Source organism: Rattus rattus, chromosome 2 (genome assembly GCF_011064425.1).
Source record: "Rattus rattus isolate New Zealand chromosome 2, Rrattus_CSIRO_v1, whole genome shotgun sequence".
Taxonomy (NCBI): domain Eukaryota; kingdom Metazoa; phylum Chordata; class Mammalia; order Rodentia; family Muridae; genus Rattus; species Rattus rattus.
Window position 1 is genome coordinate 98,292,887 of NC_046155.1, and position 15,482 is coordinate 98,308,368.

At 49.8% G+C, this 15,482-nt stretch overlaps 1 protein-coding gene across 2 annotated transcripts in view; it reads left to right on the top strand.

Moving 5' to 3' along the window:
* The first annotated feature begins 3,445 nt into the window (after positions 1-3,445).
* Chrdl2 (chordin like 2) overlaps positions 3,446-15,482 on the top strand; it is a 28,545-nt gene continuing 16,508 nt past the window's right edge. The window contains exons 1-2 of one of the 2 annotated variants that reach the window (XM_032895683.1): positions 3,446-3,689; positions 14,639-14,751. In XM_032895683.1, coding sequence (XP_032751574.1) covers positions 3,608-3,689; positions 14,639-14,751 — 195 coding nt within the window. In that variant the 5' untranslated portion in view covers positions 3,446-3,607. Of the gene's footprint in view, positions 3,690-7,069; positions 7,170-14,638; positions 14,752-15,482 lie in introns of those variants that run through there. The other variant, XM_032895684.1, reaches the window with a different exon arrangement.

The window sequence follows — 15,482 nt, forward strand, 5'->3', positions numbered from 1 at the left end:
AGTTGATATAATATTCCTGATTACATGTTGTAAGTTTATATTATCATATTAAAGTCATAGGACACTAAAAAAAACAAAAGTATTCCTCAAACAATTACTTTGCTCCACAGAGCTCAGAAGAGTCCAGATGGTGATCTTCGGAGCTTCAAGATTTGCTGTTTTCTGTGTTGGCTTGGATTATTTGCTATGGCTTTGATATTCACAGGAGCTCACAGTTAAGATACTGGAGACTGTGAAAGCATCAGCATTTTTAGGGATTGGAGAGACCTCTTCAAGTAGACTATAGTAAGGCGTGCTGAGGTCAAACCCATGGCCTTGCATGGGCTTGGCAAGAACTCTAGCACTGGACACTTGTGCTTCTCAGCGATTAAGGCTGAGGGCAACGGGTGCCTCGTGCCTTCAGATGAGAGAGTGAAGCCTTTTGAACTCATTTGTGTGCTTGCCCAAACACCAGCCATGTTTATTCGGTGTCATTGTGTATCAAACATTCACACAATACTCAAAATTAGATATAGAAGTAAAAAGGGCATCTTTCTCACAGTGCGGGGTGAAGACACAAATAAACATTCACACTCCACATGAAGATAGAGAGCTCACCAGAGCCCTGGCCTAGCATGTGGCAAGCCCTAAGTTTGATCCCCAACCCTTAACAAAATAATCTTTGCCTGGGAGACTCGGTGACGTCCCAGAGGGGGTGTAGCTAAGCCATGTGCTTCTCTGGCACGCAGTAGGCCTGCCCACTCTGCAGCTGAGTGTGGCAGCATGTCCCTACAGCCACAGCACTTAGAGGGAGGGGTAGGAAGACTGTAAGTTAAAATCATGGGGAGCTAGGGGCATGGCTTCATGGGTAAGAGCGCTTGTTGGACAAACATAAGAACCTGAGTTCAAATCCCCTGCACTCACATAAAAATATTTCATGTGTCTCTTCAAACCTGTAACTCCAGTGCTGTCTGTTGTGGGAGGTGAGAGGAGAATCCCTGGGGGTGGCTAGCTGGCTTTGGGATGAGTACGAGATTCTTTCTGGTAGAGATAGTCTCAGATAAGGTGGAGAGTGTTCTAGCAAGACAATGACTGCCCTCATCTGGTCATTACAAGCAAATACAGGAGCATGTACACCAAATACAGGTGTGTACACACAAAAGACACACAGCAAAAAATGAACAAGCAGCTCAAGGTCAGAAGTTCCAGCACAAGAGTACAAACTTATTTTTCAAGGCACGAGGAAGCTGAGGCAGGAGGGTTACTGAAGCCACTTGGTGCAACTTGGCAAGACAGGCATGGAGATGAGAAAATGCTGTCCTACTTTGCTCATGTCCTAAGATTTAGAAACAGAAGGAAACTGATCTTCTAGAAGGAGGAAAATGTGTACAACTATACAGAGGCTTGAAATGCATGGGCACTTTGGGGGAGGGTAGTGGTTGGTAAAGATGTAGGGGTGGGTAGGGTGAGTGTGGGGTGGGTGGGTGCAGGGTATAGGGGGTAGGGTGGGTGTAGGGTGGGTGACAGTGACAGGAGTCAAACACGCAGTCTTGAAGTCAGTGCTGAACATTACCCATCTTTATCCTTCGAGTTACAAGGTGGCCAGAATAGGTGCAAGGAGGGAGAGGAGACATTTGCTTTGTCGTTGAAATGATCAGCACAATCCTTGTAAAGAATGTGAGGAAAATACATCAGAACGGTTGACCAGGAACAGGAGACCTGAAGACAGGCTGTGGGAAAGGGACTGAAGATGCCTGAGCTCTGAGGAAAGCTGAGCTGGCAGAGACCCTTCAGGGAAGTAGAGTGAGCAGGGCTTAGGAGAACCCAAGGAGCCCACCTTTGGCAACCTAACACATCACAACGGCACAGAGCACCCATTAGCAGAGACAGAGAAAGGGAAGATCACTTCTTGACGAACACTGTATCCCAGAGGGAGGCCTGGAGGACAGTTGAGCCCTGAGTAGGGGCTTTCTTGGTCACTAGTTCTTCCTAGTGCTCAGTTGGGGCGAGGAGCCTAGCCTTAGCCCTGCCAGTACAGAATCTGGAGATCAGACCCTCTACCAGAGTCGGGTGTGGCCCGCCATCTCTTCCCCTTTCTGACCCCTGTCCTGGTCTGAGACTCTAGTAGATGTCCAAGAGATGCGCAGGAATCAATGTCCAAAGCCAGGATGGCTGTATTTACCCACAGTGGCCCAACGAGCTGTGGATGGAGCCAGGATCTTGAGTCTGCCCTTTCATTGCAGAGCCTGGGTGCTCTGGGGTGGACAGAGCTGGTTCTTTTCTTGGGGTCCTATTAGTTCAGGGGAAGAAGCTCATTCAACATGAGGTCTGGAGCAGGAAGCCTGTCTGAGCTGCTGGGGTCCTGGATCAGCGTGTTCACCTTCTGATGAAAAGACAAGGCCCTGACACTGGCTGTCACTGCACATGCAGAGTGGTGGGGCCTCACCTGTGCAGACTTCATCCTGGGCTGCTTGGTAAGTGGCAGCAGAAGTGAATCCATAGCAAAGCTGGCTCTCAGCTTGGATGGTGCCTGGGACCACCACCTGCCAATGGGAGACTCCATGTACCTGAAATGACTTTCCTCCAAAGTTGAAATGCTTTGATGTTCCTAATCTTATTTGATCCTTTGCAAAATTTGCAGGACGATATTGAAGATCTTAAACGTAACTGAGATCATGTTAGTGCTGGAGAGAAAACCTCTCTCCTAGGCGCTATATCCAAACCCACAAACTATTCAAAATGGCAAGCGTCTCTGCGCTCCCCACCAAATACCAAATCCTGAGATTCCCAGACCCTTGCTATGACCTTCCCCACTCAACACTAACCCCATTCACTTCCGTCTGAAATCTAACTGGGTCCGGTTCCTTTGCAGGCTGGGTACCGCGGGGAGCCAGGGGTTAAAACCCGGGGCGCGTGTGGCCCCTTCCCCCTCCCCAGCCCCCTTGTCTCCACTCGGCGGCGCCTCGCCTGGAGCGAAGGTTCCCAGCCCTGCACTAGAGGGGAGGGGGGGAAATGGGCTTGTTTCTCGAGTGGCCAATCCACGAGCTCGCGGTGCCTCAGAGGAGGCGCCAGCATTAGGCCGGCCCGGGGCTGCAGGCTTCCCGCGGCAAAGTACAAATGCGCCCGAGCGCGGCGTCTGGCGCCCGAGGCGTGCACAGCGGCAGCGCTCAGCCTCCCCCGCGCCACCACCGAGGGTCCTGTCGCTCCTTCGCGTTCCAGACCCGCGCCGGACCCCGCGCCGCCTCGCCGCCGCCAGCCAGCGCCACCGGGACACTGTGCCCGGGTGACGGCGTCCCGCAGACCCTGGTCCTCTAGCTAGCACCTTCTCTCTTTCTGCCATCGCTTTTCTCTTCTGCCGTTCTCTTCTCTCTCTCTCTCTCTCTCTCTCTCTCTCTCTCTCTCTCTCTCTCTCTCTCTCTCTCTCTCTCTCTCTCTCTCTCTCTCTCTCCCTCCTTCCTACCGTCCTCTCATCCCACCTTAGCTCTCTCCTGCCTTTGACTCTTCTTCATCTTTGCTTATCGGACTCCTCGGGCAGCGGTCCTACTTGGTCTTGGGGACTTACTTGTGTCCTTCTTACCTCACTTTCTCCCGGCTCACCCCGGGGTGTCTGACCTTGGGACAAGGAAGGATGGTTCCCAGGGTGAGGATCATCCCCTCTTTGCTGGGACTCGTGATGTTCTGGCTCCCGTTGGACTCGCAAGCCCGAGCCCGTAAGTAGAAACCAGGCAAAGTCTGGACCGGCAGGGGAGGGATGCGAACCAGTGGGATGTACTTTGCTGGAAGATGTTAGGACCTGGGGACCCCTTAACGTGTGCATTTATCCAGGCAGCACCTGCATAGCAGGGGTAGATGTTGCTCCACAAACAGTGTGGGCTGGTGAGTCTTGGGGGAGAAGGGCTTGGCAAAATTCCATTCTGGGGGACTGCTGGGGCAAGGCAGTGTGCATTGTGGGAAGGGACCTTGTTCCCAGCAGCCTGGTGTGTGAAAGGCAGAAAGACAGCAAAGAGTGTGAAAGACAGAAAGACTGTTGTGTGGAAGAGCTCCTGGGCAGAAAGATGAACAAAGTAACGTCCATTATTGTTTTTGATACTCACAACACTCCAGTGAGGTGTCACCATCACGTTCAACAGCTGAGTAAAGTCGTCAGGGCAAAGAGAAGAAAGTTGCCCAAAGCTCGTAAGCCATCCAAAGCCCAGAGTCTAATTCCAAGTCCTGCCTAACAGAGTCTGAAGACACCCCGATGTGGGGCTGTGAGACTAGAAGGCATCGGGGCATGGTGAAATAAACGAGGTTCTTCACCTTCCCAGCCTCACTGTATACCAGCTGGTGGGTCAGACATGGAGGGCACCTCACTGTCTCTTTTCTAATCTATAAAATATGAGCCTCTTAAAACCGTTATGAGTATTAAGTAACAGGGAGAAGGCAGTGCAGTTTGTATAAGGGTGTTTCAAGGTGGCTTCATCGAAGTGTGTCTGCAGTCTAAGCCCCCTTTCCCTCCCCCAGAATTTCCACTTCAAACAGTAGGTTATGTAAGACCACAGCTCCTATTTCCCAACTGCCCCCCTTAAGCTGGTAACTTCTTCTGAATCCCCCAATAAAGAAACAGAGGTCAACGAGGACAGTAGTTTGCTCCAGGCCACAGTTGCTTAGTCTCAATTGAAGACCCCAGGTACTCACCTCCTCGCTGGCAACCTTCCGTTTTCTCAGCTTGGCACCACCTGCCAGCTCTGCTTCTGCCTGGCTAGTGGCTTTGTGGAGCTAGTGAGGTTAGGCTCTGTCCTGTTTCTTCTCGGGATGGAAATGTTGCATGTCTGTCTGAAATCCCCTAGCCCGCCGGTGGTGTGAGACAACTTCACGGAGAGGGAGTTCAGAGTTGGGTTCGAGTCCTGACTCTGCCTCTTACACCTGTGTCACTTTTCAAACTTCAGTGAGCCTCGGTTTCTCCATCGTCAAAAGAGAGCTACTAACCAAGGTCTAAGGATGTGGGCAAGGACTAAAGGAATCGATGCTTTCAAATGCCTAGCAAATATTCAGTAAATACCCCTCTCCTTCCTTAAGCCCTGAGGGTTTCCTCCTAGTCTAAGTCCACTGAAAGAGACTTAGTCTCAGAGGGCTGACCTGCCTGGCCTGGTCTTGGCCCTGGCCCTGCAGCTTCCTTCCCAATATCACTGCCCTGGGTGAGCCACTCTGAGGATGTCTCAGAGGTACTCAAAGTCCCCTTCTGAGCCCCCCATGGCCACTAGACCTTCAGCAATTCAGTCACCTCTTCCAGAAAATTCTGCCTGGTGACCTATCCCCTTCTGACCTCCCCTCCTCTGTGCCTCCAAGAGCCTTCTAGTCTGTATCTGTCACCAGGTTCTGCAGTAGGCTATCTCCCCCTTAAATACAGAGCTCCAGCCACTCAAGAAAATGACTGTCACTAAGGTGAGGTGACCTGGCATTCTGGGAGGAGCATTAAGATCCTGGTGTTGTCAAAGCTGGAAAAGCTTTCTCTTCTATGTCTACCCATTGGATTGCCCGCTTTCCCAGTTAATCTGAAGGAGGGTCTACTACAAGGCCACAAAGAAAGGAACAGAGACCTAGATCCTAACCCCAGATCTGTCATTTGTTGGCTGTGCAAATTGGGACACATCCTGTATCTCTGAGCCTAATGACGGTTGGTGCTATTGGTGTGAGGATTTTGCAAGTGTCCTGCGGTGTCCTATTTTTAAGATCTTGTATGAAAAGTCTTGTCTTAAGGTAAGAGAGATCTCAAGCCTGTGTTGTGTAAGACGTCTTCCTGGTGACATCCAAAGTGCTTTTACAAATGGTGCCAACAGTGGGTGTTCTCAGGCCCAAGGCAGCCAACACCCTGAAGTATGTCTAGGGCCGGTGAGTATGGGTTTTGGCATACGCCTTAGTGAAGCCCAGGGCTGCTAAGCAAGGGCTATTTATTCTCTCTCTGGCTCTACTTCCACCCGCAGATCCATACTGAGTCTCGCTGAAGCCATACTGAGCCCTAACTGTCTGACACTCACCGCTGACTGACCTCCAACTCCACCTGAGGCTGGAGGCTCTGGCCTTGTTTCCGACTGGTGCTGATCCCAGTTCCAGGTGGAGTCACATCTGTGTGGTTCAACCTTGGTCACCCCTCTGTGACCAGGAGTGGCCCCATCCCCTTATTTATCTCCAGGGCCTTCTCTAGTTCTTGTTCCTCTCTGCACTGTGTCCTTATAGACTGCCTAACATGCTTCAGGGTTCTCTTCTCTCCTTTTTATCTAATGCCACTTCCCGGAGAGGGTTAATCGCCAAGTAAGACATCAACCCTCGAGGGTTTGTGTCTTGTGGGAATTGGAGCTTCGGTTCTCTAGTGATAGAATCTCAGACCCCAGCAGCAGGCCTGGACAAGAGAGAAATTCCTACAGGATGTTGTGCTTCCAAAGGCAAACAGGCCATCGGAATGTCAGGGACCCAGCCCTTGCTCTTTCTCTGATTCCAAATGTAACCCCAGGCCTCTATTTGCCACCTATAAGGCGAGATACTTGCCCTTAAACAGGTGATGTTTGAGGACCATGGTAGCATTGACCATCTCTAAGACCAAGACGTCCTTGCCTTCAATCCCAGTCCACCTGACTTGGGAAGTGGGAGTTGGGAAGAGTGTAAGTATTCTGCCCCGTGGGGAGTAGATGACCAGTACCTATGAAAAAGTGCCTGGGGGGGGACGGGTGTGTAGTGAAACACGTGTCCTGAGATGCTTATACCAATATAGAATCCTGCCCTGCCGTCCAGCTTAGTCACATGTCTGCCCATCTGCCCAACTGTGCTTAACTGCGTGGAGAGCAGGTAAGGCAAGGCTTGAAGTTCACCTTGGGTCTCTAGCCACAAGGTTCTGCACCTCCCTGCTCCCACCAGTAGAGGTCTCTGCCTCACTCACTGGCTCCAAGCTGCAAGCCCCAAGACAGCTGCGCAGTGGCTCCAGCTGTTGCACCTGTTCAGGGCTGGCCTCTCAAGTTCCCTGAGCCGCGGGCCATGGCGCCGGCTCAGAGAAAGGACCTAGAATATCTTGAACTCCCAAAGAGGAGGACTGATAGGAGAGAGATGTCCCTAGGAGATGCGGCGCAAAGATCAGGCACAACTCTGGGTACGACCCGAACCTGTTGCTCAATCTTGTCTTCAGGAGTTCATTGTGTCTCAGCCCAGGCTGTTTTCTTGCAGGTTAAAGCCATTTCTTCTGTCCCTGTTACTTGGACAGGCAGCTCTGTAAGAATCCTCTTCTGAGCTATAGAATGGTTGTGGAGTCTATGCGGACACAGGGCAGGGATCTCTGGCAAGTCCTGACTCCTCCCTCACTGGGGCTCACTTTCTCTAGAGTGAAGGGACTGGACATAGTCTGAGTTCCTAACTTTCTAGGATTCTATGGATCTAAGTGTGCATAGTCAAGCAAAAATAGAATGCAGACAGCTCTCTTGGAAAGGTAGTAGGGATGCCCTTTCTGGCTCAATGAGTGTCCTTGGAAGTCCTTCTATGCTTCTCAGTGTCTGTCTGTCCAGCAGAAGAGATATCTATTCAAAGTGTATCCCTTTTACACAATTTAGCCACTAAGGCATTTCTTGTACCATTAAGAGGTGACCCTCAAGGGAAGCCAGAACCCAGGGCAAAGCTTATGTCTTTGAGGGGAGTGAATTTGTCTGTGTAAATAAAGTATGGTTGTCTGGGTAAAAGTGGGATCTGAATGCCCACATTCCTGGGCTGTCCAGCTCACTCAGCTTTTCTGAGCTCTTACGATGATTCCAGACCTTGCTCTCCTCTCTCTAAACCTCCTGCTATGTTTCCATGGCCTCCTCCAGCTCCCCCAAAGCTGCTTTCTGGTTGTCTTTCCTGGTTGCTACTGGAAGAGCCCTTAGGCATCCTCCTTACCTTTGACCTTGCCCCACTGGGTCAGACCGTGGGATGCACCAGGAGGGGACACTTGAGATCTCCTCATAAAGATCAGGGAATCATCTGTGCCCTCAGCAGCCCCAGGCTCCCAACCTCTGTGTACACTGTGTTCTTTGGTTTGGCAGGTGGTTTGGGAGTCAGTGGCCAAGAGCTGGAAGGGGAGGTCAAAGGTTAATTCGTGTCATGTGGCAAGTTATACCTGTTGAAAGGGCCTTGTTCTCCTCCCATGCAGTAATGTTGTGTTTGTTGTTATGAAGAAGAGAGGTTTCCAGGATTAAAGACCATACTTGGCTCTTCTGCTGTCCCTGCACTCTCTCTTTCCGTTAACTCCATCCATCCATCCCCTGGGTCACCCACAAAGCACTAACTCTCGAAGGCTCTGCACCAGGCAGAGGTTCAACATCTGTTCCTTCTCGCATCGTCTGATATAGAAGGCAAATCCACTCGACAAGTGCTTCTAGTTCTTATGAATTCTGACAGCGTTGTGACCAAGCTTAACTCGGTCCTGAAGGTGAAGCCAGGGTCCTACAGGGCTGGAGTGGCTTTGTGGAAACGGTGGCATGTAAACCATCTTGGGAGAGTCGGGGGAGGGCCCGGTCCAACACTGGCAGTGTACTCCAGGTGGAGGAGACATCAGTGAGAAGACCATGAAGTGTGACGAGTGAGAGGCTGAAAACAGTGTCACCACAAACAGTAGTGGTTGAAAGCGTATCTTGAAGCCAGCTCAGGGACAGCCTGGAGGTGACCAGGGACTATCTGCGGTCTGTCTGGCAAATATGGCCACCCTGAATTGAGACCAGATAAACTAACACCAAACGTGTCCAGTCTGTCAAAGTAAGTAAGGAGCCTAGGTGTGGCCTATGGATGTGGGTGACCTCCAACCCCCTCTCAGGGTCCTCTCTGTCCTAGCCATAGTCTCTGTGGTCTCTGTGCCTTTGCAGGTAACTCTGGATGCCTGTCAACCCACTCCTTTCCTGCTCCTTGTTAACACTTCCAAGATCCTACCTGGTGTCTCTGTCCTCTCTCTCTCTCTGTCACACACACACACACACACACACACACACACACACACACACACACACACACACACACACATGAACACGTACACGCACACACAGAATGTATCACACTATGTTCCACATCTGTTTGTCTTCTTTGTGAATCAGGCTCCAGGCCCGTGACTGGGTGTAAGACTTGAGCTGCAGAAACTCCACAGATCAGTGAATGGCAGGGAGTTTCTTCCCTGTTGCTTAATGATAATGACGCTCACAGCATGTGGTGCCAAGTGCCCTATCATCACTGATATGTCATTTTCTGGTCCCTGCCCAGGAACTGCAACCACTGTGGTCACTTTCTGTCACTCTGCTAACTTTTGTGTTGCCAAGAGCACAGGCTGCTGTGCCTGCACTCAGGTGGTTTTGAGCCACCCAACATCACAGGCACCCAAACCAGTGCCATCCTCTCCTTGATTGCTCCTCTCGACTCTCCACCCATATCTCACCCCGACTGCCATATGGTGTGCCCATGAAACCTATAAGCATGCTTCTTCAATCTGGGCCTTTGCTTATTAATATTCCTTCCCTTTAGGTCGGGCCCTAGATTTGCTGTGGTACTAACTCTCCAGCGTGGGAGCCATAGCGCTTCCCTAACCCCTTGCCTACTGACCCTCCAATCAGCTTTCATCTCCCACAGTGACACTTTTAAAATGCAGACTTGATCAAGCCTGCAACTCAATTAATGCTTTTTACAGCTGGCCTTTGTCCTCTTGACTCCTGGCCCTCCTTCCCCAACCAGGCCTCCTTCACTTGCTCCTGCCTTCCCAGTCTCTGCCCAATCTTCTGAGGCACTCTCAGCTCTGCCACTCCCCATCCCAAGCTGAGGTACAGATAGATAGATAGATAGATAGATAGATAGATAGATAGATAGATAGATAGATAGATAGATACTGGTGATATTAAGGGAGATGGGACTGGCTTGTGAATGATGCTAGAAGCTACGGGCTCTGTGAACTTGGGACACTTTGGAGATATGACCTCTGGGGATTATGACATCCATAGCTAGGAGATGCTGGAGGAGGCCTGAGAACTCTCAAAGTAAATACCATGAGAAATAGACTGTTGAGGAAATGTAGAGCCAGCACTCAGTTCTGGTTTTTGTCAGTCTGGTCTTAGACACTACTTAAATGAACATATATTGTAATCTGTGTCAGACACTAAGCATGGTGTGTATAGAAGCTGACTTAATTCTAGATTAACCCCGACCCTGTATACTACAAGTCCCACTAAACAGATGTGGAATTGGTCATGAGATGCCTAAGCAGCTTTATTCAACTTAGGCTTCAAGTAAAAGTAAGTCTATGAGTTAAGCCCTGGCCACTGGGACTACAGAAGTTCCTAAAAATAAGACAAAAATGCTTATTGATAGATAGATAGATAGATAGATAGATAGATAGATAGATAGATACATACATACATACATACATACATATATACATACATGTATACATATGTAGATAGATACATAGATGCATAGATAAATACATAGATACATACATATATACATAAATAGATATATAGATACATAGGCACATAGATACATATATCCATAGATACATAAATACATACATCATACACAGATACATAGATGCATAGATACATAGACACATAGGCACATAGATGCATAGATACATAGACACATAGATACATAGATAGACACATAGATGCATAGACAGCTAGAGCTGGGCACAGGTGGGTGGGAAGAGAATGGTGGGTGAGAGAAGCCTGGGCTAGGGCTGAGAGAGGAAACAGAAGGTCATGGAAGACAAGGGAGGGAGATGAGAAGAGCACACTGCCTCCTTCTCTGTGGCACTCAGGATTGGCCCCAGTAGCTCCCAGACCTTCATCCTAAAATACCTTGGCGTGCCCGAGAGCCTGGGATGGATGTAGCCATCAGAATCTCAAAGACTTGTGAAATAATCCACCCACTTCATGACCACAGCATCAAGCAAGCTGATTAGAAGCTTCATAATGTAATGAAATGTAGCCTTTTACAAACATGCAATTCCCAATACTGAATCTTAGAAACCTAGAACTTTAGAACTTGAAATCATGATTTTGTAGACTATGCAGAAAAACTCTGGAGACCAGAACCTGCCCCTGAGTATCTTCTAAATAGGGAAACTGAGGCTCAGAGAAGGTGAGATGTTTCTGGACATCACCCTGTGTGTTGGCAGCTTCAGGAGTGAGCACTCCTTCCAACAGCCTTGTATGGGAGCTCGTGCTCCTGCCAGGGTCACTGGAACCAGGACGGCTGTGCTTGGCAGTCTCTTCCCCTCCTGGTTTCACATGGCCTTGGGCACTCACCTCCCTAAAGGAAGAGAGCGCTCCAGGCACCTTAGAGGGCATGGTAGGGTGGAGTATGTGGCCACCAAAGGCCTCCTGCCAGGCCCCCCACAGACCCAGCTTCTGCCAGACATGTTGGTGGCAGGGAGGAGCCCTGACTGAGTGGCTCCTGTCCTCATACTCTGAACAGTCAGAGAAAGGAAGGCATGCCAACTGGCACAGAAGCCCAAGACTTTAGGACCGCCCCGAGGAAGGTAGGACACAGTTTCTTCAGCAACTGACTGAGACCTAAGGTGGTCACGGTGTTGCAATCACTCCTCCCTTGTGGGGGGAGGGGACTGAGGAAGAAAGACATTATTCACTCCTTGGAGAGTTGTACTGGCTCTAGCCAGCACCCCAGCTGGGCCTGTGTTCCACCCTCTGCCAGAGGAGGCTGAGAGATAAACACAGCTCATTTGATACGGGTAAGCCGGGCCAGCCAGGCACTGCTGGCTCCTGGGGGATAGGACCTGCTGTTTGGTGCCACTGTCCACAGAGGGTTGGTGAGAAGCAGGTAGGGAAAAAGCTACCTGTGTGTTCTTAAAGTCCTCCATGGCCTACTAAAGCCCAGGCGATGGCACCATAACAATGATCCCAAAGCTTTGTACCAAGAGGCCAAGAGGGCTGAGCGGGAGCTGTGTGAGAAGTCAGAGGAAGACCTGTACTGTTCCTCTTTCAAAGCAACTTCCTAAGGAATAGAAATGGCCTAGGAATCCACCACCATGGAGGTGTGTGTCAGGGGGCCCTCTTCAGCCCACCCTGGCTTTCGTATGAGAGTTCCCATACAAGCTTTCCTTAGCTAGGAGGATAGCCCTTAGTGTGAGCCCCGAAGGCCTAAGAGAACATGATTCCGAACCCCTGTTTCTAAGATGCTCTACCAGAAATTAGGTGAGAGGTTCCAAAGGCAACTTCTGCATTGTAGAACAGTAGCAAGCTAGAAGGAAAAGCCAAGAACAGAGTATGGTGGCTGCTGGAGCAGAGAGAGAAGGAAGTGGAGACCATAGGCCTGGAGTTTGTGTTAGAGGGTATCATGGTGTTGGGCTCTTCTTGAACCCTGGGGTTGTGGATTCAAATCACTGGCTAGAGCGTGGGCAAGCCTTTGCTTTCTCACAGTTTCATGTAACCGTGACATCACAGAGCACTGTGGGATGAATTACCTAGCCCATGTTTCAGAGTGTTTTCCTCTCCTTGGCATTCAGCCGCGTCCAAGGGGCGGGGCCTCTGTGCTTGGTGCTGAGAAGCAACACAGAACGTTCGTTCGACTAATAGCGTCAGCTGTCTCCGCCAGTGGCCTGTAATTGCAGCAATTAATTCTCACACAATATTTGGGAAAGCATTAACTCTTTTATCACACAGGGTCTCGTGTGCCCCAAGTTGGCCCCAAACCAATATGTAGTTGAGGATGACCCTGATTTATGTGATGCTGAAGATCAAACCTAAGCTTTTGTGTGCACGAGGCCAGCGCTCTTCCAGCTGAGCTACTCCACCAGCTCGCGTTTAGTAATGTATGTAAAACACTCAGCAGAGAGAATAACTGCCAGTCCCCTTGTCCCTGTTTCAATATGGAGGCACTTAGCTCCGGCTGGGTGTCCTCTACCCCCATTCCTTCTGAAAACAAGAGCTCAAGCAATTGACAGGGCAAGAGGCATAGCGAACCCAGGTAGCCATATTGAAATGGGAAACCTGATCCTGGACTAGCAAGGAGGACAGTGATTGGTTAGAAATGAAAGGGGGCGGAGGCTTTAGGAGAGCCGGGGAGTAGGAAAGCCACCTCAAACACAAGCTAGTGTCTCAGTCATTCTGAGAAATAACCCACATACCTGCACCACAACGGTTACAGAGACAACTAAAAAGTCCGTTAACATGACAATCTGAGAAGTATAAATAAGGTGATGTGTGTGTGCGTGTGTGTGTGTGTGTGTGTGTGTGAGAGAGAGAGAGAGAGAGAGAGAGAGAGAGAGAGAGAGATGTTCATGTGTGCATGTGTATGTGTACAAATGTTCACCCACGTGTATGCATGGATGTGGAGGCCAGAGGTTGACATTAGGTGTCTTTCTGGACTGCTCCCCACCTCATATTGAGTCAGGGTCTGTTACTTGAATCCAGTAATTGCTGATTGGGCTCGTCTAGTGAGGCTTCAGCTAGTCTAGCCAGCCAGGTTTCTCCAGGGATCCCCTGCCTTCACCTCTCAGCACTAAAATTCCAGGAAGAGTACACCTTTGGGTCCTTCCGCATGGGTGCTGAGGATTTGAACACCAGTCCTGTTATTTGTGTAGCAAGCTTTTTGCCCACTAAACAATCTCCTCAGCTCATGAAAGTCACTTTTAATGATACATGAAAGTCGGGTGCTGTGTGTGTGCGTATGTGTGTGTATATGTGTGTATGTGTGTGAATGTGTGTATGTGTGTGTGTGTGTGTGTGTGTGTGTGTGTGTGTGTGTGTGTGTGTGTATGTGTGTGTGTGTGTGTGTGTGTGTGTGTGTGTGTGTGTGTGTGTGTGTGTGTGTGTGTGTGTGTGTGTGTGTGTGTGTAGGTGTGTGTGTGTGTGTGTGCGTGTGTGTGTATGTGTGTGTGTATGTGTGTATGTGTGTGTGTGTGTGTGTATGTGTGTGTATGTCTGTATGTGTGTGTATATGTATGTGTGTGTATGTGTGTGTATGTCTGTGCGTATGTGTATGTGTGTATGTGTGTGTATATGTATGTGTGTATGTATATGTGTGTGTATGTGTGTGTATATGTGTGTGTATGTGTGTGTACGTGTGTGTGTGTGTGTTATGTGTGTGTATGTGTGTATATGTGTGTGTATGTGTGTGTATGTGTGTATGTGTGTATATGTGTGTGTGTGTATGTGTGTATATGTGTGTATGTGTGTATATGTGTGTATGTGTGTGTGTGTGTGTGTATGTGTGTGTGTGTGTGTGTGTGTGTGTGTGTGTGTGTGTGTGTGTGTGTGTAGGAGGCAGAGTGAGAGGAGAAAGACAAATGGGACAAAGGAAAGAAAATGACTGTGAGTATGAGGCAGAGGAGCAACGCATTGAGAGGGAGGAGACCCAGGCTCTCTCCCTGCTTGGTATGCTAACTGCTGTGTGGCCTTAGCATGCAATTTGTCCTTTCTAGACCTCATGTCATCCACCTATGCATAAGAACTACCATTTGTAGCACAGAATATCGATCTGAAAACATTTCATTGTTCAAGCCCCTCACAGCCCTGTAAACTGCCAAGGCTCAGAGAGGGGCAGCAACATGGCTCATAGCAAGCATGTGTTCCAGCTGAGATGCAAACTCAGGTCTTCTGGGAAGAGGGATGAGGCAGGGCTTTGAATTGGAACCTCCTGAGACTAACACCCCTCATTGGCTTGCCAGGCCCAGGCAAGGTCTGCCTTTTCGGTGAAAAGATATATACCCCTGGCCAGAGCTGGCACCCGTACTTGGAACCTCAAGGCACGATATACTGTGTGCGCTGTACCTGCTCTGAGGTAGGTCCTGCTGGCCACTGGGCCACCTTTATCAGGTATATCTGGAAGACAGAGGATAGGGGGATCCAGAATTACCATTCTATAACGGTGTTGTCAGAGGCAGCTGTGGCTCAGTGAATGGGAGGGTTGAGGAGCTGGTCTCCGGTCTAGCTTGTGTCGATGCCAGCCTTGCTGTCTGTCTCTGCCCAGTCTAGGTTCTGTGACTTCACGCTCCTTCCTTTCCAGGGAATTCCTGCCAGCCTTCCTCCTCACCCTTCCTCAACAGACATTCCTCCAACTCGGCGGGTCCACATATTCCTTCTCCAAGGCTTTTGCCTAAAGCAGTGAATGACCTCCGCCTAGAAGTAGCTCTTCCTGCATGGACACCCGTGCCTCTTTCTCCTAACCACTGTTCACAGTCATGTGCACCTTCTGATGGGGCCTCTAAGAACAAGGTTCACATCTAGTCAAAGGCTGAACCACGGGGCAGAGACCGTGCCTTTGTTCTTACCTCTACCTCCTCCTGCCCCGACTGTACCGGTCGGCTTCCCTTCACCACAGCAAAACATAAATGTATAATTATATAAACAGGAACCGCTGGCTCCATCTCACTGTCCTAGACATTCTAGCTAAGGTCAATCGGCCTTACTGCTCACCTCATGGCCAAGAAGCCAAAGAACGAGGAAGAAGCCCAAGTCCCACCATTCTCTTCATGGGCACACCCCAGTGACCTATGGACTCCCCACAAAAAT